General features: G+C 40.8%; 1 protein-coding gene across 15 annotated transcripts in view; it reads right to left on the reverse strand.

Annotated features, from left to right (window-relative positions):
* LOC135110916 (CTD small phosphatase-like protein 2) overlaps positions 1 to 22500 on the reverse strand; it is a 57551-nt gene that overhangs the window by 5894 nt on the left and 29157 nt on the right. For 3 of the 15 annotated variants that reach the window (XM_064023585.1, XM_064023593.1, XM_064023586.1), the window contains 9 exons: positions 12517 to 12796; positions 12107 to 12318; positions 11875 to 11971; positions 11048 to 11390; positions 10395 to 10471; positions 9237 to 9410; positions 3362 to 3591; positions 2178 to 2304; positions 1 to 1199 (listed from right to left, as the gene is read on the reverse strand). The exon at positions 1 to 1199 is cut by the window's left edge and continues 5894 nt beyond it. In XM_064023585.1, the coding sequence (XP_063879655.1) occupies positions 1041 to 1199; positions 2178 to 2304; positions 3362 to 3591; positions 9237 to 9410; positions 10395 to 10471; positions 11048 to 11390; positions 11875 to 11971; positions 12107 to 12318; positions 12517 to 12796 (1699 nt within the window). In that variant the 3' untranslated portion in view covers positions 1 to 1040. The other 12 variants (XM_064023587.1, XM_064023582.1, XM_064023589.1 and 9 more) reach the window with 12 other exon arrangements.

The following is a 22500-nucleotide window of genomic DNA, read 5'->3' on the forward strand; positions in this document are numbered from 1 at the left end:
TGTGAATGCCTCTGCAGCATTTACAGCATACAGTTGCCTGGGATCATAACTGCATTAAACCTTACTACTGTGACAACATTTTGTATAACCAACCATACATAGGCACCACTAATAGTGAATCACTGATAGTGTATGTATAGTAATAATATGCATTTAATGCCTTTTGAAACTACCAAGGTCTTTTGTAAATTTAATTAATATTTGTACAGACTCAGAATTATTGTTTCAAGCCAATGATTATTGAATCATTTATATTCTATTGATGTGTTTATTATGTACCAAAGGTTTATTAGAAAAGTTCCTGAACACACTAGATATTACGTGCCTGCACATTCTGTGTGTGTGTGTGTGTGTGTGTGTGTGTGTGTGTGTGTGTGTGTGTGTGTGTGTGTGTGTGTGTGTGTGTGTGTGTGTGTGTGTGTGTGTGTGTGTGTGTGTGTGTGTGTGTGTGTGTGTGTCAGACACTAGCCCTCCAAATTCTTTTATATATATATATATATATATATATATATATATATATATATATATATATATATATATATATATATATATATATATGATACCAAGGTACATACAATTTTAATATAAAATAAAACCATATATCATATCTTTGAGTCCTGTGTAAAATTCACTCCTGCAGTTTCTCCATTTCCATTCACAACTGAGTAAAATCAATGTTTTCACTTTTCACCTGAATGTTGATATATAATTACTGCACCTTGAACTGACATGTTAAAAAAAGTACACGAGTCATTTTCAATGGAAGGTAAGGTATAAGGGAAAATATATTTTCTCTATGACAATATCACTGCAGTTTTTTCACAACTGGTAAACAAGTGCACAAATTTCCATTCATCAAATAAAAACAAAGAAATAGAAGCAGCAATGTTGAGTTAATGATATTTAGATTTCAGGCACCATTTCTTACTGACCACTTGAGCTGAACACAAATATGATACACTGAAATATGTCTTAGTTAAGTTGAAATAGCACTTGTACCAAAACCACTGCAGGTCATAACGTCACACCATGACCAGATTTTAGTCTGGGGGCAAGTAAGTTTCCAATTTGTACTTTTCCCGAATGAATGGTCGTACATCATCCTTGTCAACAAGTGATTCAAGGAAAGGCAAAAGCTTCTCTAGCTCCCTGTCCTCTTTGTCAACAAACCAGCTCTCAATAGGTATTCCATTGTTTATCTGTCAAGAAAAATGAAAATTATTTAGTAAGATGAATACAATAATATTCCTCAGTAAACAGTGTTCACTACATACAGGTATACCACTATTTGTCCAACACCTCCTTCACCTATCCATCTAGCCATATATATCTAACAATTGTTCCTAAGAATTCTCTTTAATATGATGGCCATGGTCTTTATTTAGTCTATCTTTTCATAATGTAATCCTCTCATTCTCCTTTCCCTCATATATTCTCCCACTGTCCTCCATTTTTACTAGAAATTGTCCTCTTACATTAAGTGCATCTATCACATCCATACAATTTCAACATCTTGGTTTCTCTCATTCTTTCAAAGTAATTTCTGTTTGTCATTCTCACCTTTTACAGTCAAGAGTTATATATAACAATTGTATTCAACAACAATTTACGAACATTTTCACTCCAAAATCACTAAGAAATATTCTAACATATACACTTATTAAACAGCCATGAAAATATTACATGCCCCTGTCTTACACCTGCTTGCATTCCAAATCTCCCACAAAAATGTCTAAGTTCTTATAAAAAGCTTTCACCCTTTCAATAAATTCCCGTCTACACCATATACTTTTAATGCTTATCACTTTGTTGCCTCATCAATGCAGTTATATATTTTCTTACGATACATACATACAGCATAAGTTTATTTCCCTTTTGATATTTTTTTAACTACCATCAGATGGGAAAAGTTTTGATCTACATATCCTACACATTTTCTGAGTTGCTTTGACTACCCTAGTCCAGATTCACACCAGGGTCCACAGATTCATAGCAAAGTGTGAGAGCAATCTCAAGGAATTACATGATTTGATTAATACCACATTCTACTATTATGCTAGGCATCCTCCAAATTTTAAAATCTTACCATTTCTTCTCTGGAACTATCTATATTTTCATGGTTTGATTTCTCTAAAGTGTATGCATATATGCCTGTGTATGTATGAGCTTATACTTACCTGATAACCAAATGCTTGAGGAGAGTTGTCTACAATAATTGTCTTGGAAAGATCTCTCCCTAGTATAGTCAGATCCTTCACATAGTTGCCCTGCACACATACACAGTGTTCACGAAACAATCTGTACCTTAAAAATAGATAAAGAAAAATGTTAAACAGTAATACTTTGCAAAGACACAAACCTCAATAATATAAATATAGGACTTCTGTTTAGATACATGTTCATAAAAACAGTATCTTATGAAGCTTCAGTAATAGTTAGGTATCTCTCATGGCAGAAATGCTTGCTTCACTATCACTCACATCAGCTTATCACAAACAAACACTGAAGATATGTGGATAGAGCAATTTCTAGATACAAGAGGTCAATTTCCATAGTGCTAGTCCTCATACAGATGTATTAGATGTAATAGCTAGAGCTATATTGATTCAACATGGCTGAAGTCCCACATTTATCAGATGGTGATGGTACCATGCTTTGGCAGGGACATACTATCTTGGATGAATCTGAGACTGTTTCCAATGGGGTTCATCTTATTTGCTTCTCATGTATTCCTCACACAGCAATCTCAGAAATCTAGACACCCATGGTCTAGATTTTTAAATATTTGATCAAATTAAAAAAAAATTTTTTAGGAAGGTGTTAGAGCTGGGGGTTCACTAGAAAAGTCAGGCACCACCCAGGGATTGGACTCGGGACCTTCCACTCGCCAGACAGACATGCTAACTGTTATACCATAGTCACCTCTTGGTGACAACCTTCACATCTCCCCACTAAGGCCTCCCCTGCCTGGAGTATCCTCAAATCTAATCATGTGTGGCTCTTCACGCCAATCCAGGGAATGTGAATCGCTCACTGGATCCTACTCACTGTGCCATGTTAGAGTAAGGGATCCACCAGAATAGGCAGGCACTGCCCAGGGATTGAACCCTGAACCTTCCACTTGTTGAGCGGATGTGCTAACCATTACACCAGTCACCTTCTGGTGACAACCCTCACAGAGAGTATCCGTTATATTGGGAGAAATCAGCTGTAAAGATTATACCAGGGTTTTGTAAGGAATTCATAAGTCCCTTTATCACCCCTCAGATATTATCATGCATTGAAAGACCTTAAAAATTATAGGTTATACCTATTAAATTATCAATGAATAAAGAACACTTAAAATTAAAACTCCACTCACTTAATCCATTTCCGCTGAGGATCAAGTAGATTCATTAGTTTGTCAGCATAGACTTTCTTGCTAGCTGTGAAGAGAATGACCTCATATAGGTTGGATACATGTTCCAAGAATTCCTTGAAGAATGGGCGAGTGCGGACAAATACTTGGTAGTTAACATCCTGAAACACCACTGGGAAGCTCAAGGTGGCATCCTCCAACTCCTGTAGACTGCAGTGGACAAGAGTTTCATCCTGAAAATATGCAAACATCTTTTATTAAACACAAATAACAAATAACATAACAATACTAATATTTTGGTGAATATTTACACTGAAGTTTATCACACAGTCAATACTGATAATGATGTTCTACTCTATGTACATACTATATTGACACTTCCTTTTAATAGACATTGCTAAGAATTTGAATTGCAAAGATTGAAAGACCATTCTGAAAGATATAAAGGCCCAATGACTGGTGGCATGACTGATGAAGCAAAATCTTTTAATTTGTTTGAAATCATACCTTAGACCACTGCTCTGTTCAGCTCACATTTTGCTCCTGCACTTCTCAGAGTCAAGGGTAATAATACACACTGCACACTGACCAATCTACTCATAGTTCACTCTCACTCTGCTCAAATATTATATATATTTAAACAAGGTCATTCACACTATTGCTCATGATCTACAGAGCTGAATGAGAATCAAGCACAACCATTGGCCTATGCACACTATTGCTCTTGCTTCACTTTCATTCTACTTAAAATGCAGTTAAAATGTCTTGAATGTGAGCAGAACAAAGGAAGACCATGAGTGGCAATTCACCATTCATAGAAGTTTATGTCCTCTAAACTTCACAGTTATAGCATGAGTACTGTATGTATATATGTATGTATGTATGTATGTATGTATGTGTATATATATATATATATATATATATATATATATATATATATATATATATATATATATATATATATATATATATATATATATATATATATATCCTCCCTGCTATCAAATTTACGGTTATACAATAATTCACCTTTATGATCATTCTTCTTTACTAACCCTTGCCCACTATACGATCAGTTATGCTCCACTTTTACAATCGCCAGAGCACAAACTCACTTGCTCTGCATGCAAGTATAGTGGCACAGAGGCCCTGGGCCCATATTCTACAAACTGTCATAGCCAAGTCCGTCAGTCATAAAGAAACAAAAGGGTGCATTTCAGACATAACTGTCATAAACTCATATCATCCATCAACTTCTATTACTGGTCATAAAATGCTATGACAGGATTCACCCTATCTTATCACTGCTTCTGACCATCAGACGTCTGTCAGCATTATGACAAAATGGCTGTGCGTACCATAACATGATCCCTAGCTGTTTTTTATTATAAATATAACAATAAATATTAGCAACTATGAATAAATAATGTCCTTCTCTGAGGCAATAAAGTAGTAGTATAAATAACTGCCGGGAGTAGAATAATCTGTTTTCCTAAACATAAACATAAGTCTGTCAGTCATAAAGAAATAAAAGGGCACATTTCAGACATAACTGTCATAAACTCATATCATCATCCATCAACTTCTATTACTGGTCATAAAATGCTATGACAGTGTTCACCCTATCTTATCACTGCTTCTGACCATCAGAAGTCTGTCAGCATTATGACAAAATGGTTGTACATACAGTAAAATCCCTCTTATCCGGCATTCAAGTATCCGGCAGCTTCAAGTATCCGGCACATTTTTCCCCGAGCCTTAAAATCAATAAAAAATCAATGTGTACTCATAAAATTGATTAAAATTCCCGCGCGAGGCATACTTTGTCCCCTCGCCACCAGAGCACACTGCTTCGCGCCATCTGCAGCCCACTGCACTGTGTTTACTCAGTGACTCAGTCCCGCATGTGCACTGTTTATCGCCTGACGCCTTCATCATGCCTAAAGTTGTAGAAAAGAGGAAACGTGTTGTGCTTACACTTAAGCAGCTGATCAGATCAGCTGCTGATTAAGATCAGTTGATCTTTGTTATGGTAAGATGCGTGAGTGTAGGATGGTGATTGTGGACATAATTTCACTTCTATTCAAGTATCCGGCATGTCGGCGGTCCCGTTGATGCCGGATAAGAGGGATTTTACTGTACCATAACATGATCCCTAGCTGTTTTTTATTATAAATATAGCAATAAATATTAGTAACTAAGAATAAATAATATCCTTCTCTGAGGCAATAAAGTAGTAGTATAAATAACTGCCGGGAGTAGTATAATAAGTTTTCCTAAACATAAAACAAACCTTGCCATGCACAGCCTGCGTGTGTTGGGATGTCAGCCATAATCTCCTACACATCATGCTTCTTTTGATTAGATACACTGTCAAACTTCTCCAAAAGTTGTAATATACATGTAATATGTCACACTATGTAGAATATGGGCCCCAGATGTCCATTACCCTTGGGAGGGACATTAGGGCATGGGGTGCTCCAGCCTCAGGAGAGATATATAAACTCAACACAACAATAAGTACAAAAAATATTTCTATTTAGTTTTATCATATTGTTTTATTCTTGTTTATTTTATTTATTAACATGTGTTTTATTACTTAAGGTAATAACTGTATTTATATAGGATATTTCAAGGTTTTTATGGGCTTTAGGGGGCATTAGGGCTCATACATGCATGTCTTGGAACGCATCCCCATTTTTCCCATTTAATCTTAACTTTGCTATATGATTGTTTGCTTTACAATTGCATTTTCATATACATTTTATATATATATATATATATATATATATATATACACACACACACACACACACACACACACACACACACAAAGAGAAACCTCAGTCACCGAATGCCTCCCTTTTTCAAACAAATTGTCGTAGCCAAGCCAAGGGTGTGTTGTTGCCAAGGCACCCAGGCCTAAAGCATTGCCCCAGAGGTCACAGGTCACCACTGTGACCCCTCGTGAGGCTTACAGCACCCCTGGTCACGTGAACAGGACAGTGCCTGCCCTGATGCCGAGGCACCCAAGCGCCGAGTAAAGGTGACTAAGGCCATGTAGTTAATGGACCTAGCCTATTCGCAATTAATCTTGTGATCAAGTTACCTTACAGTCGCTGACCTCACAAAACACAAAACAGTGATCCACTGTTAACTTCAGTAATGCACGAGCTAGAAAGACATAGAAAAACCATATATGTTCGCATATAAAGGTGGTTGACCATAGGCTTCCTACGAGACATGTTTTTTACGTGCCTACAGTGTATAAGCATCCTGGTGATCGTGTGGAGTGAAGGAAGAGATGAGTATACTAACTAGTTAGATTTTGAACCTTAAGGATAACTCCTTATGTAATAGTAGATAGCAATGTACGTAGGTCGACGTTGCCATCGTCAAAATGGAATATAAGGCAAAGTAGCGAACAATTCTCTCAGACCTAACTAGACTCCAAGAGTGGAGTGTTACAAGTTCCTGGAAGGTGCTCCCACTCGGCAGCACCATGAAGCTCCCAGTCGTTCTCTGCCTCGTCTTGGTTGTAAGTAATACTTAGAAGATTTTTCCTAAGTGCCTTGCGTGTCTCAATTTAATATATTGTTTCAGTATACTGTGGTCCCCATATATTTTATGTCATTTTCCATGTGTTGATATAATGCTGAATCTTGATGAGTGATTTTAATATCTTTTGTGGCACTTCGCATGTAGTGCTAATATTTTAATGTTATATTTTATTATTCTTTTATGTGATTATGTTAAGTGTGTCCTTACATGTTATATGCTACTGAATGACCTGAGTTGGTCAATAAAATCCCGCTAAAGTAAAGTGAATAGTGACGTCAAGATTTATTGAAAGGTCACTTGATGTTTTAATATGTGGTGGAATTCTGGTCTTTCATTGCCTGCGTGTATTGTTGGAATGTGTTGATTACTGGTTAATAAATAGTGTTAATGTTTCTGAACTGCGTTTGTGGCTTACCCCACTGTGAGAACCCCGGCCTTAACTCTCGGTTACCTGGATTTAAACCTTGCAGTGTTTGTTATATAAAAATTAGTGCAGTTCCTGCGTAGCCTCTGCCTTTCCTTAAAGGTAAGGAGGAAGGTTACGACAAAATTGATTATCGAACAAAATTTTGATGTCATTATTTCTTCAGTTACAGTACCATAATTCGGTTCTAGAACAAAGTTACTTGATTTCAAATAATAAAAGACATAGCAAAAGCTGCCATTTATAACTAATTTATAGTTTCTATAAATATTTACTTTGTTTTTATAAGTTTGGGAGAGAGAGGCAGTGTAAGACAGTAATTTAACCTTTGAAATAATATAATGTGATCCTGTTGAAAAGCCTCAATGTAAACAAACAGTTTTCAGTGGTCAAGAGTAATCAATGACCCCCAACACCATCACTATTGCGCAACTGCATTTTTCCAGTAGCTTTTCTCAGCAGCAAGATGTCCAAGTGTTATGATCACCTTCATTTTGGCAGTAGGTGTGCTGCTCCTCTCTTTGTCAATCTGTATGACTTCCCTTATTAGACTGGTAACAAAGAGAATGCTTGCATGACCTAAATAGTATCTTCTGATGAGTTCTGTGTCACTAAGTTCATTTCATACATCCTTTCTGGATAAATAATTTGTGAGCTGGAGATGTTGTGAAGCAGCCATCTCGCCTGTTAAGACAGGGTAGACTGATGTCTGGGAACAGATTAATCCATTTTACATTGATTCCTATAAGGAAAATAGTTTCAGTCTTCAAACATTGCAGATTTCAAGTGGCATTCAGGAATGAATTAAGTTCAAGAACTGAGGTTCCACTGTGTGTGTGTGTGTGTGTGTGTGTGTGTGTGTGTGTGTGTGTGTGTGTGTGTGTGTGTGTGTGTGTGTGTGTGTGTGTGTGTGTGTGTGTGTGTGTGTGTGTGTGTGTATAGGTATAACCAGGAAGGATATTCTCTTTTAGGTAGATGAGGTTAAAGGCAAAGAGCAACCTCAGCATTATTCAGTTTTTGATTGTGCTTTTTTATTCATCTAATTCATTCTCTTTCTGCAAGTGGCAGGGCTCCGAGGAGCTTTCCAAAATTTGTGGTATTTGTGATGTTTTTTGTTCCTCTTGAAACATCTTCAGGCTAATGATGTTCTGGTGGTGGTGACCTGCCATCTGCAAACCAGAGCCATCAAAAAACACTACTGACAAACATCAAGTAAGCATCACCTGTCAAATCGTAGAAGATGGCACCATCATCATAGATAGAGGCCAGAACAAAAGAAGATTAAAGATATTAGAAGCCCTCTACATCAATGAATTCTCAAGTCAGGAACCTACAAATCCTGCCCACAAGTGCAGGACAGAGAATGAAACAACGGTGCTTGACCAATAGGAAGCACCCAGCAGTCTCCCAGCCAGATGGCGCTCTGCCAATAGGAAGCATCCGTCAGCCACCAACCAAGTACCATACTCTCCTCTGCTGTATAAATACAAGTGCTCGCCCATACAGAGCATCATTAGCCTTGCTAATGTTCCAAGAGGAATGAAACATTACAAATACCACAAATTTTGGAAAGTTCCTCAGATCCCCTGCCATTTGCATAAAGATAATTAATTAGACAAGTAGCAAAGCACAATAAAAAACTGAATAATCCCAAGGTTGCTCTTGCCTTTAACCTCATCTGCCTGAAAGAGTATATATATATATATATATATATATATATATATATATATATATATATATATATATATATATATATATATATATATATATATATATATATATATATATATATATATATATGATTACCTCATTTGATGATTTTACTTCATTCTTAACATTTAATTATACCAACTCTTCTTATAATTAATACTTATTAAGTGGCATGATTCTTACCAAGTCTAAAACCAGAGTGAATTCTGGAGAGCTGCGAGTCTTGAGAGGTAGAGCAGGGTTTCTTGCCCTCATCTCTGGTGTGAGTGGTGGCAGGTGTTTAATAAAGAAGTAGGGATCAAAGGCCTCCCATTCCTCATAACCCTCATCACATGAACTCTCATAACCTCCACCAGCCTAAAAAGTAAAGGTAAAGATTTTCATTAAGTTTCTATAATACTTTTATACTTTTCATATTTCAAAATATTTCTGTATCTCTTGATTGTTTAATGTTTATATGGATGGTGTAGTAAAGGAGATGACAGTGAAAATATCAGGTAGAAGTCGAGTGTGGTGAATAATGATAGTAGAGAGGAATCAAAATCAGTTAATGTTTACAGATGATACTGTACTGATGGCTGATTCATAAAGACATTCAGACTGTGGAGGAGTTAGGAAGAATGTATAAAAGGAGATTAAGAGAGAAGATTATTAAGAATAACATACATACATATATCAAGGCTGTCTTCTACAAAAAGAGGGGTAGCCAAAACAAGGCACACAACTTTCATGTTCACACTCATTCACAAAACTATCTTAGCCCCTTGGCCCCTGACAGAGAAAAGAAAGTACTTGTGCCCTCACTTTACAGGTATCAGTTGCACAGTTAGGACACACTGGTTTGGAACAAGGATCCTTCATAGCAAGTAGCCTCCTCTACCACACCCAACTGCACCACACCTGTGTGACACCATTGATGTATAGCACCTCTTTCAGATGTTATAGGCTTGTGCCATTCATCACACACTCACAACTCCTCTCCTTTTGCTTCTGTCATGCACAATCATTCTACTATGCTCCAGTGTTAGTCCTTTCCTCTTTAAAGCCTCCTTCACACTATTTATCCATCACTTATGTGGCCTAATTCCTAAATTCACACCTCTCACACTTGATCTTCACCAGCCTATCATCCTCCATTCTCTCAACATGTCCAAACCATCTCAGCACACATTGCACCGCCCATCCTGCCAAGTCTCTTGCAACATGTAGATTGTCTTAGAATAAAAGTAGCTGAAGACATGGACTGTTTTAAGTGTTCAGGGGAGAAATTTGATGTTAAGCAGCTTGGTGGTGAGTGACATCATGTCAAATATATGTTGAAAAGAACCCCCTGTAACTCACCTCATAGTTTTCTTTATTTTCTTGGACAGTGCAGTGAGATACCTGAGCGATCATCATTGCTTCCTCAGGTTCTAACCCTGAAAAGACATTATGAAATCATTCTTTCATAAAATAATAAGCCATTACAATATTCCTTATGGATAACAAATTATCATACTTCTGACTAACCTTGATAGAGACAAACAAAGTCATGCAATGGGGAAGCTAAACTGTAGTGCAAAAACTTTTTTATAGCTCACATCTTGAGAAAAAAAAAAAAAATGAAGATTTGAATTTTTGTACAATATTGTTTCAAGTTTTCGGTGAAGACCACGAAATGTTCACATTAATAAGATAGTCTAGTCTTTTCAGCAGTCCATGAACCAAACAGTAGTTGAAAGTGAAAAGCAAAATGAAAAAAATAATTGAACAAGTGCAGCAGAACATCATTTGAGGAGGTAAAACTACCTCTATAGAATAAATACAAGAGAAGGATCAAGGACTTCATATATTTCCCTCTCTAAAAATTCCATTATTCTCCCTGCATACTCAACACCATGCATCAGAATATGATGCTTTATGAAAAGGAAATTTGGTCTCTTTAAGTGGACATATTTTACAGTGAGAACTACTCCTATAAAGTGTTGAACAGAGGCTGTGAAGGAAAATAATACCTTGTGATGAATCTGATGCTGGCGAGTCAAGGATACTTGGAATGTCAAGCTGAATGCGAGTAGAAAGCTGAGTAAGGCCTGGACTGCCTGAACTGCCATCTGGATGCAGTCTCCCTTGGATACAGCTTTCCTGGTCATCTTCATAGTCTTCAACATCTAATTCCTCCGATTCCTTCTCCAAGCAGTGATCATCAATATTCTCCCTTGAGAAGGTCCGTCCCATAGACGAGCTTGTGAGAGGTGAAGGAAGTGGTGAAGGAGTGGAGTCAACTGCATACACAGGAGAGAAGAGAGAGGTGTCCATGGCTGCCGTCTTCATTTCGTGAACTTCTTTCAGAACCTGCTTTTATTTTTTAAAAATATACATTATAAGTACAGTAAATTGTAAATTAATTTTAATTCAATAATCAGGATTATTATAACAACACCAACATAATCACATATACATGTTGCCACTCATGTGGTGCTCAAATCTACATAAAAAAACTAAATCCATAATTTCCTCAGATAGGAAATTCAATTTTCATTTACATTATAACAAGATAAGCTTTATGCTTATGCTGATATGTGAAACATGTGCTACATATCACTGAATATTGTCATTAGAGTCACTGCTATCATTAGAGACACCACCATCATAACCATCACCACCATCAGCTTAAATGACTGCAAATCAGGAGGATGGTTTCTCCAAGTAGTATCATATATAATGTACAAATGAAGAGTTGATTCTTTTCTCTCTTGCTTCTACTCCTGGAAATACTGTTTCTGACAATGATAATAATGGTAATGATCCCAAGCCATCAACTATCAACTAGAGGTAATACCTTTGATGCCTGACTTCCATTAGCAATATGGTGGCGTTTGCTGTGTGGCTTTCGAGGTGGATGACACTTGTAATTTGGTGGAGGCTGGTTCTGGCGTCTGAAATGAGCCCAAGGAATATAATATGGCAAAAATAATAATAAAAACACACTTACTGCCGTTTAAAACAAAGATATCTGTCAGTTAGAATTAAAACAAGAGAATTCAAGTTTCCTGATTACAGTAATGACTTACCTGCTGATTCTCAAGGGACGTGGCTTGAGCAATTTAGACCCAATGATATTGTTATCAGAATCTATTACTGGAGCTTGATGGCTGGACTTGCAGTTGGAGAACTTGTTAGCATATCGAGATGCACGAAGATATGATGTGTGGCAATGAGAGAGAGAGGCATTCACCACACTGTTGTACTGTGCTGGTGACAACAACAGATTCTCATTCTGTTCCTGTAAGGAAAAATTCATAGGGCTGATAAGGTTATGCATCTATGACCAAGTTATTTATTTATTTTTTTTATATGAAAATAAATACTTTTTGTCTTTGAAAAACTAAAAATCAATGTGTAACAAAAATTACTTTGATCTTTAGAATGGCAAGAAACAATGTTTTATAAAACTTGCGAAGCTTTGAAGTGTGGCATTTACCTCAAAGGCACTGTTAGATCTTTTACTTTGCCTTTGACCTCTTGAGGCCTTCACTGGTGACTTCAGACCACCAGTGGAGGTAACAGAACATGAGGAGGCAAGTGAAAAGGGCGAGCGACAGTGGTGAGTTCGGAAGTGGCTGCTACCTCCTCCTCCACTGCCACTGCTGCTGCCACCACCCCCACCACCACCACTGTTGCTGCTATTGCTGCTAACAGGGCTTCTTCTCTGACTACGGCTTGCTCGGTCACGCAAGTTCATCCTCAAGTCTACCACATCCCTGTAAGGAAGGAAAAAATATCCATGACAAAAAAACACAATTTATAATAAAAAACTTAATCCTGAGTTTGCTTTACACATTGGGCAGGGTAGACAAGTAACAGAAAATCACAAAGAGCAGATCATAATTTCACAAAGATAGCTGGGAATATGTAAAGTGAGTGTAACCCATGCAAAATCAGCTGCTGAAAGGTTTATGCCACCCTATTTGGCAGGCAGTCTACATCACATCAGCAAACATTTTTATCAGCCCTGACTCCTTTTTCCAGAACCTCATGTACATTTGACAGTTGATAGTACCATATGAAGAACAAATAAGAGCTAATAATTTATTTTTTTAGGTTCGTAGAATTACAGTGAATTACAATGTAACAGTCAGCACCCAAAAAGTTCTAACCTATCTCCTGCAGTTTACAAATTACTTTGTGCCCAAAATTCTTAATGACTCTCTCTCTCTCTCTCTCTCTCTCTCTCTCTCTCTCTAATTATGCACACAATAACATCTGACGATGAAATTCAGTAATTTCCCACCTGAAAAAAGAAGTAAATTAGGGTGATGCCTACAGACGGCATCATCTTCACTACGGTGAAGGAAACTTTTTTTTTTTTTCAAGAAAGCAGTGGTTCATTCAGGGTGACCAAACCCAGCATGATGCAGAAGTCCACCGTCACATTCGTAAGCTACATATACGGATACTCATGAATTTTACACAGAGTAATTCTTTTTGATATCTCATTTCATTATTTCGCCATCAGTGCCGATTATTTTCGCGTTCAAAGTTGTCGCGCCTGCGAACTCAGCAAGGACGTGGTTTTCTCAAGGCACTGTTTCTTCCTCTGTCATCTTTGGTCTGAGGATCGAAATACGGTGAAGTCGTAACACTTTTAAATATATCTGCAATACCAGTAGGACGCAATCACTTCTTGTAATAACATTTTTGGAAACACCATCCGCTCGTACTATCCATTTTTGTAGCGGAATGAAGTTTATTCAGCATACGGGATGGCGTCCAGGGAACAGACATGCGATGTGTCAAAAGATGGATCACCACAATGGTCAAATGGTTATGATGATAATTTATGATCAATCAATATTCTATTTCTGCAAGCATGAATGACTAGGAGAGGACATCAACATTTCATGTCAAGCCACCTAATCACTAGTGAGCTATGCATATATCATTCAGCATGACGTAACACTTGCATACAGGGACAAGGAGGGACGGGATGGCGGTGCTTATAAGTACGTAGGCATTACACACTCTAGAGTCCCCAACACATACTGGATCCGTGGTAACGCACATTATCACATACCGGCACCCCTTACACGAGAGAGCTGTTCCGACACGGTCGCTCCCTCCGTCTTACTGACACTCCTGTGGAAAGTGACTGCCAACTAGTGTTGAGTGTATCATGTAATCCAATTTCAACAAGTTCTCGGCTGGCCTTGAACTCCATCGACACTAATGATGCACTTATGATCCACGATTAGGGTGCCACTTTCTATTCGGTGCAGTTTCACAATTATTGCCTGCATTTGTTGATGGGTGACGTAGCTGCTGCCAGCGTCGATGATGAAAGAGCGCCAGACTGACAGTGGTGAGGATAGTTCGCAGCGGCAGTGGTTCCCTTTAGTGCGGGGGAGGGAAGGAGAGCGGGAGATGAGAGGGAAGGAGGGGGTGGGGCTGAGGCAGGGTTGGAGGCGTGGGGCTGGAGCCAAGGTCGAGGCTCGCGCCACGCTCACTCTCCCTCCTTCTGGCTCTCACACACCTACGGGATATACGCGCAGAGTTCCTCCGATACAAGCACTGTCATTCAACGGACAGTATACTGCCACACAATACGTGCACCCTTGTCTTTATCGTCTCCAAACACAGTCCAACAGGGCACTGAGGCATTCTTCAAATAAACAAATGACCAGGGAAAGGAAAAATAACACTCAGGTCAATCAATCCCAACAGATAATGCGATAGTGGCCTCACGAAACCGCGCCAGTGTACGAGAGAGAGAGAGAGAGAGAGAGAGAGAGAGAGAGAGAGAGAGAGAGAGAGAGAGAGAGAGAGAGAGAGAGAGAGAGAGAGAGAGAGCCCACCTACGTATATCCGTATGTAGCAAGGTATAATTTCCTGCCTTACTCCCATTGCCGCCCATCTACCTCACTCACCTACTACCTTCCTTCCCTGAACTCCCAGGGCCAGGGAGGGAAGGAGGCATCACGTCACCCTAAAACACCCCTCTCTCCTAATAATGTCGGCAAGGGGAAGGGGTAGGGGATGGAAGATGGGAAGGGAAGGGGAGGGAAGGTTGAGAGGAAGCAAAAACCTTACACACACACACACACACACACACACACACACATTCTATTTTTACGTCTCTAGGGTGTTCAAGGCCACTACTCCCTCAAGAACCCGCATCCTCGCAAAGCCAGTCGCCGTATTAGAGCACATACATACATACGTCCGTGAATAGAAGCAACTCGCGTATGAACCGAAAAGTGAACTGACGAGCTGAGTGGCAGTAGCAAACAAAACACGAAGCACTGTCGTTGAAGATAGAGGTGAGGAAGGTAGGAAGATAAGAGTGTAATGAAGTAAATAACAATATGTACGAGTTAGTACATTACGAAGGAAAGATACGCTTTTCTGAGAAGAGACAGAGACAATATAATATGGATACAGGAAGGACGGAAAGAAGGAAGTTAAGTCGAGATAGTCGAGCTACAATGACGAAAGGTGATATATTTTTAAGTATGAAAATGATGCAAGTAAAAGGGGACAACAAAACAACAGGAAAGAAGTGAAAGATAGGATGAAAAGGACTATCCATAGAGAGAATATGAAGCCAGTTGCTTCCTGCATGAAGAAATAATGAATGTGGATGATACGGAAAATGGCATGAGAGAGAGAGAGAGAGAGAGAGAGAGAGAGAGAGAGAGAGAGAGAGAGAGAGAGAGAGAGAGAGAGAGAGAGAGAGAGAGAGAGAGAGAGAGAGAGAGAGAGAGAGACGGTGGAATCAAATATCGGAGGGTGGAGTATGTAGCGTGAAAAGCAGAGATGAAGAGCAGAGCAGGAAGGAGGTAAGGAGAATGAACGAATGAAAAAAAAAAATGTAATAAAGAGCGGTAGCATGAAGGTGAGTCACGCTCCACACAAGGTCACTCAGTTTTTAGATATTTTTACTTCTTTGCTATGGTCGTCATCTATCGTCATCCGTACACACTAGACAGAGCCGCCACCTGCACCAGCCACAGCAAGGCCTCGTGTGTATTCCATCCATCAACCATTTAGCCGCCCCAAAAACCTCTTCCTGCATTATGATGATGGGTACGTATACGCGCCCAGAGAGAGAGAGAGAGAGAGAGAGAGAGAGAGAGAGAGAGAGAGAGAGAGAGAGAGAGAGAGAGAGAGAGAGAGAGAGAGAGAGAGAGAGAGAGAGAGAGAGAGAGAGAGAGAGACGCAATATTTTTTGTAATATTGAATAATACTTTTCCTTGCTAGAGAGAGAGAGAGAGAGAGAGAGAGAGAGAGAGAGAGAGAGAGAGAGAGAGAGAGAGAGAGAGAGAGAGAGAGAGAGAGAGAGAGAGAGAGAGAGTGGAGGAATGTTGAGGAAGCATGGTGGCGGCTCGCTAGTCGTGGACACACTGACTCATCGTCTCATACCATCGATCGGTTCCCTCCTCTTCTTCCTCCTCTTACTGCTACTGCTGCTGCTGCTGGTGGTGGTGCTGCTGCTGCTCCACTCCACTCCGTCCTCCCCGCGGCCGCTAAGTCCGCACAACATAAACACGGAAAGCACGCGGTCCGCCTCTCCTGCAGCAGGACGCCCGCTGGTTACCTGCCGTGCAGGCTGGCACCTGGGCGAGACGAAGCACCCTTGTTTTACCTTATATGGGTACACGACGATAGCAGTGTGATAGTGGTGGTCAGCAACAGACCTTTAGTGTTCTTCCTACATGGTTTGGCTGTTGTACACTATTTTTTTCTTTATGGGTGAAGAGAGAGTAGCACAGTGGTAGAAAAGGAAGCGATACCGTGTATAAGTGATGTTGATGGATTTACAATAAGTAATGTCCTCTTCGCGAGACATGAGATTGCAAAAAAGAAAAAAAATATTGTAGTTTTTCAATATAACTGCAGAGCACTTGACTTGAAAACTGCTACCCGCACAGCTGAATGCTTTCCCAAACTTTTAAATAACTCTTTGAAACTCCAATGATGACGATGATGATGATGATGATGATGATGATGATGATGATGATGATGATGATGATGATGATGACAACAACAACAACAACAACAACAACAACAACAACAACAATGACACTTTTTGTAGCAACTGCAAAAACAAATAGTAGTAGTGATGGTGGCGGTGGTAGTAGTAGTAGTAGTAGTAGTAGTAGTAGTAGTAGTAGTAGTAGTAGTAGTAGTAGTGGTGGAAGTTGTAGTAGGTGCAGCAGTGGAGGCAGTACATGGTTATTATTGCCAGTGGCGTTACACAACTCTCGAGGGAGGTAAGCACTGGCACTGTTGCATGCCTTGCTGAGCGTGGGCGACGAGCGTGCCTCCCTGCCATCCGTGTCATTAGGGGGCCATGCTGCTGACGAGGGAACACACGCCCTCCAGAGACGTGGGGAGGAGGAGGAGCGCGACCCAAGTGGTGATAGTGATGGAAGCGGGGGGTGAGTGATGATGGAGGGTGGTGGTGGTGTTGGTAGAGGTAGATGTAGTGGTGGTGGTGGAGTCGCGTGTGGGGTGGGTGTGGAGGCAGGTGGTAGCGGCGGCGGGACAAGAGTGGATCAATAATTGGAGAGGGTCGACCTGGTGGTGGTGGTGGTGGTGGTGCACCTGACCCTCACACCTCCGTCTGTCCCGCCGCCACAAATCACAGCACCAGCACGCACCACACGCCGCCTTGCAGAACAAGGCCGACGCCGCGCGCTGTCATCACATCTCTACCCGTATTTTCAAACTTTTATAGACGTACGCACACTTGGGAGTAATGCGTGCTGGATGTTTACTCGAGTACAAGATGTCTACTGCAATTTGAAAACAAAGTAACCTTGTCTTAAAAATCCCCCAAGAAAAAAAACCGAAGCTTATTTAGAAGTACACAATTATGTTTAACAGGAAAATTGTTCGTGTACCTGCACAACAGACAAACTGGCCCTCTCACGCGGCCTTGAGACAGCGGTTCTCTTCTGTAGGTCGCTCTTGGGTAAATGTCACGTGCAATTACGAGTAGACCACAGGTGAACACTATAAACCTTCAAACTGCGTGTTTACTGCTGTTTACTTCTTCAACTTGGAATAACTTTCAAGCGTGTGCCATTTGGTGTGCAGGTGATGCGTAACCTTGTTGGTGTGGTAGAGGATGCGTGTGGAATGCACCACTGTTTTCCTCACTCGACAAACAACACAAGGTGAATATAAACAAACATAATATAACCCTGAAATCCTTAATCATTTATCAAGAGCTCCTTCTCGTCAAGCGGGCTACGCATGACTTCGCCCTGGACGAAATCCAATACAGCAAAGTTTACACCTCAACACCACACTGAATAAGAAACACCTACCCACCAACCACACAATCAATATACACACACACACCACCATCACCACCACCACCACCACCATCATCATACGACCTATCAAAACTCGACAAAAGCAGAGGAATTATTATTGTTTTACAGTAAGCTATACCTTTACAGGCAAGTCCTGAAGCAAATGCACTCGTACTAAGCATCATTGTTGTTGCCAGTACTAACAATCTAGTCTGTTTTATGTTATAGTCTGCAGTCTGATCATATTACCGGCCTAATAAAAACGCAAAGACAACGTTTCAGTGCACTGCTTCATACATCCCAACACGCAGCTTGCAGTGCTGACACCGATGTGTGAGGGTAGGTGTGGAGGCGCCTTAACCACCATAACAAACAGTAACGAGCCAACACAACCATAAACTGCTCCAAATCAAGACACACAAGGCATCAGACTTCATGCTCGTACGTACACCTCTGGGTAAGAAGTGATGACACAGATTTCACTAACTTTCACTCACGAGACGCTGTAATTTATCTTTTTTTCTATTTAATTCATCTATCGCATCACTAATCCCCTAATAGATCGTGACATCATTTCTGGTCTTTAAACACAACTGCCCAAATAATCCATTCACTAGTATATTAAAACATGTATATATAAGGAAACACGATGATGGGAAAGCTGTAAAACCCCTGTGATGAGGAAGGAGGGAGGAAGGGAAAGCGGGAAGGAGTGCTATCAACTGGACACAACCTTCCAGACAACTATCCCCTCTTCTTCAATGACACTCAACTGTCCCCCTCTTCTACACTGAACATCCTCGGTCTGTCCCTTTACTTATAATCTGAACTGGACACTTCACATCTCATCTCTAGCTAAAACAGCTTCTATGAAGTTAGGTGTTCTGAGACGTCTCCACCAATTTTTCTCACCCCCCCCCCCCAGCTGCTAACTCTGTACAAGGGCCTCATCCGTCCATGTATGGAGTATGCTTCACATGTCTGGGGGGGTTCCACTCATACTGCTCTTCTAGACAGGGTGGAATCAAAAGCTTTTCGTCTCATCAACTCCTCTCCTCTAACTGACTGTCTTCAGCCTCTCTCTCACCGCCGCAATGTTGCATCTCTAGCTGTCTTCTACCGTTATTTTCATGCTAACTGCTCTTCTGATTTTGCTAACTGCATGCCTCCCCTCCTCCCGCGGCATCGCTGCACAAGACTTTCTTCTTTCTCTCACCCCTATTCTGTCCACCTCTCTAACGCAAGAGTTAACCAATATTCTCAATAATTCATCCCTTTCTCTGGTAAACTCTGGAACTCCCTGCCTGCTCCTGTATTTCCACCTTCCTATGACTTGAATTCCTTCAAGAGGGAGGTTTCAAGACACTTATTCATCAATTTTTGACTACTGCTTTGACCCTTTTACGGACTGGCATTTCAGAGGGCATCCATTTTTATTGGATTTTTGTTGCCCCTTTGGCCAGTGTCCCTCCTACATAAAAAAAAAAAAAATGTGGACGAAGATGGGTACCCACGAACACTGGGAGGGAGGAAACTTTTGCTATGACAGTGTCAACTCGATAAAGAACAGAAGGTTGAAAGAGTATCAGGTGCTGCATTACACCTTCGACCATCTCAGTCAACGCTCTCCTATACCTAATACATCACTGTCTCCACAAACACCATCACCATCACCACCACCGCCGCCGTGGCCGCTTAACCCAAAGTGCGCACGCGTCCTTAACACAGCTAAAGGCCCACAAAAAAAACACAACCAAAAATCCAATTATCTTTTTCTTTTCTCTTTTTTTTTTTCAAGTTACTTTTCAACAAATCCGTCTTCAGCCACGGAATGCCGTTAATCAAGAGAGAGAGAGAAGAGAGAGGAGAGAGAGAGAGAGAGAGAAGAGAGACGAGAGAGTGGAGAGATGAGAGAGAGAGAGAGAGAGAGAGAGAGAGAGGTGGAGTTGGACGCGGGAAACAAGCCTTACGAAACATGGCAAACAGGTACACAAGACAGGTAAGGCAGAATGATCCATTACAAGAAACAAGCCGGTACAGATCGAAATGAAGAAAATATAAAATTGATGCAGATACAAGAACAAGAACGAGAAGACCAACAACAATACACATCGACAAATAAACCTGTAAAGAACACACAACATAGCAAAACTAGTAACATCACAACAGTATGTATACAAAAACAGAGAAAGACAGAGAAATTGCTAGCACACACACACACTGGCGTCTGGCGCGCGCGCGTCAGACGCCAGTGTGTGTGTGATAAATAAATAAAAATAAATAAATAAATAAAAAAGAGACGGACTGATTAGACGAGAACTGAATCGGTGACAGACAGGCGGTATATTGCTATCGATTGTACTTCAAATATTCTGCACAAGCTAGATCCTCCTACAATTCTGTGTCGCAAAACTGCACATTCACTCTGCAATAAACAGTGGATGCCTACAGATGTCACACAACCAGGAATAACCATACGTCTAGATATACCACATCCTGCCTTGCTAGGTCTTGTTGCCTATTAAACTTGCTTCTCTCAGGCACATATTCACTCACGGTTCGATATCGGCTTCGCATCTGTACTTCAGTTTTGTTGTCTTCCTTGAGTGACACTGGTATTGGCCGGACACCATCCTGGCAACTACCATCACCAGCACACCACCAATCATCGTTTCCCGCCGCGGGTTTCGAGGCCCAGTGTCAGGCTTGCCCATTCTGGCATGCCACGACCCGCCGTCCATGACACACCATGCTGTACCTTCCTAGGGCTGCCGAGGTGGATGGATGGCGGAGGCATTGCCGCCGTCATAACCAGATAAAATCAATTAATAAAATCATGATAATCACTGCTGCACAATAGTCACCACAGTTCACAAGAGTACTTCGTCAGCACACACAGTACACAGACTGCTTCCTTTCTGTTGCCACTCGTAACTTACACAATCGACAGTTCAATTTTCCCCACCAGCACAGCATTCCCTTTCTCCTCATCAGTGGTGTCACCGGGTCGCGGAGCACACCGCCACACTGAGTGGAGGGAAGTGGGAAGTGAGCAGCGGCGGCGGGCAAGGTCATGGAGCCAAGGTTGGTGGTGGTGAGGAGCGAAATGGCAGCAGCAGCAGCAACAACCATAAAGGTAAACAAGGAAGATCACAACATGGGCGAGCGAAGGAAGCAAATGTTGCGAGACGAGATGACAAAGACTTCTATGAAGGAAAGAGGGAAGAGTTAGAGTTGCAATAGTGAAAGAAAGATATGAAAAAAAAAGAAAAAAAAAAAAGTGGTGGTGGTGGTGGTGGTGGCGGCGCAGCTCGGACCATCACCTCCCCTACATTCACCCGTCGAAGGGGGAACAACGAAGACAGGTGAAGCTGTGTTCTACACGCGATACTTCGATTTTAAAACGCCCATCTCAAGGACGAGGATGATAATTTAGACAAGTACATGAGAAGTGCAAACGCGCAATTACTAAAACATGAACTGAAGTAGTGGGCAGTCTCATTTGGACGGAAGGGGGGGAGGGAGGGAAGGTCGCGAAGCCGATAAAAAGGATGAATGAAACTGAGTGAACGCAAGATGTTACGCAGTACAAGACGGAGAGCGAGTACCTGGTGAGAGGACGCTGCCGCCTGCCTCCCGTGTTGTGGCCTGACACTGTCCCCGTTGCCTGCCGCTACCGCCCGCCTGCCAGCCCGCCCTGAGCCCCACCATTGATTCCTGCGCGCTCACCATCCTCGCTCTCGGTCCACTACCCTCCTCCTCCTCCTCCTCCTCCTCCAGCCAGCCAGCCCTACAGTGATCCGTTCTCCCTTCTCCCCGTTCCCCCTAAAACTTAAGCTTAATGTTCTCTGAGCCCCTCCCTCTTCCACTGACTGACCTGTGTTCTGTGCTGTGCTGTACCTTCCACTCCTTTCTAAAATTCAAGTCTGATGGGTTCTTCCTTTTCTTTTAAATCTCCTATCTTCTCCCTCCCTCGTTTTTTCCAGCACCCGCTCGTTTGTTCGTTTCTCTTCTTTCCGTCTGTCCTCCGAGCATACAAAATAATAATAATAATAATAATAATAATAATAATAATAATAATAATAATAATAATAATAATAATAATAATAATAAATTAAATAAATAAATAAATAAAATAAATAACA

The sequence above is a fragment of the Scylla paramamosain genome, chromosome 21 (genome assembly GCF_035594125.1).
Source record: "Scylla paramamosain isolate STU-SP2022 chromosome 21, ASM3559412v1, whole genome shotgun sequence".
In the NCBI taxonomy this organism is placed as follows: Eukaryota; Metazoa; Arthropoda; class Malacostraca; order Decapoda; family Portunidae; genus Scylla; species Scylla paramamosain.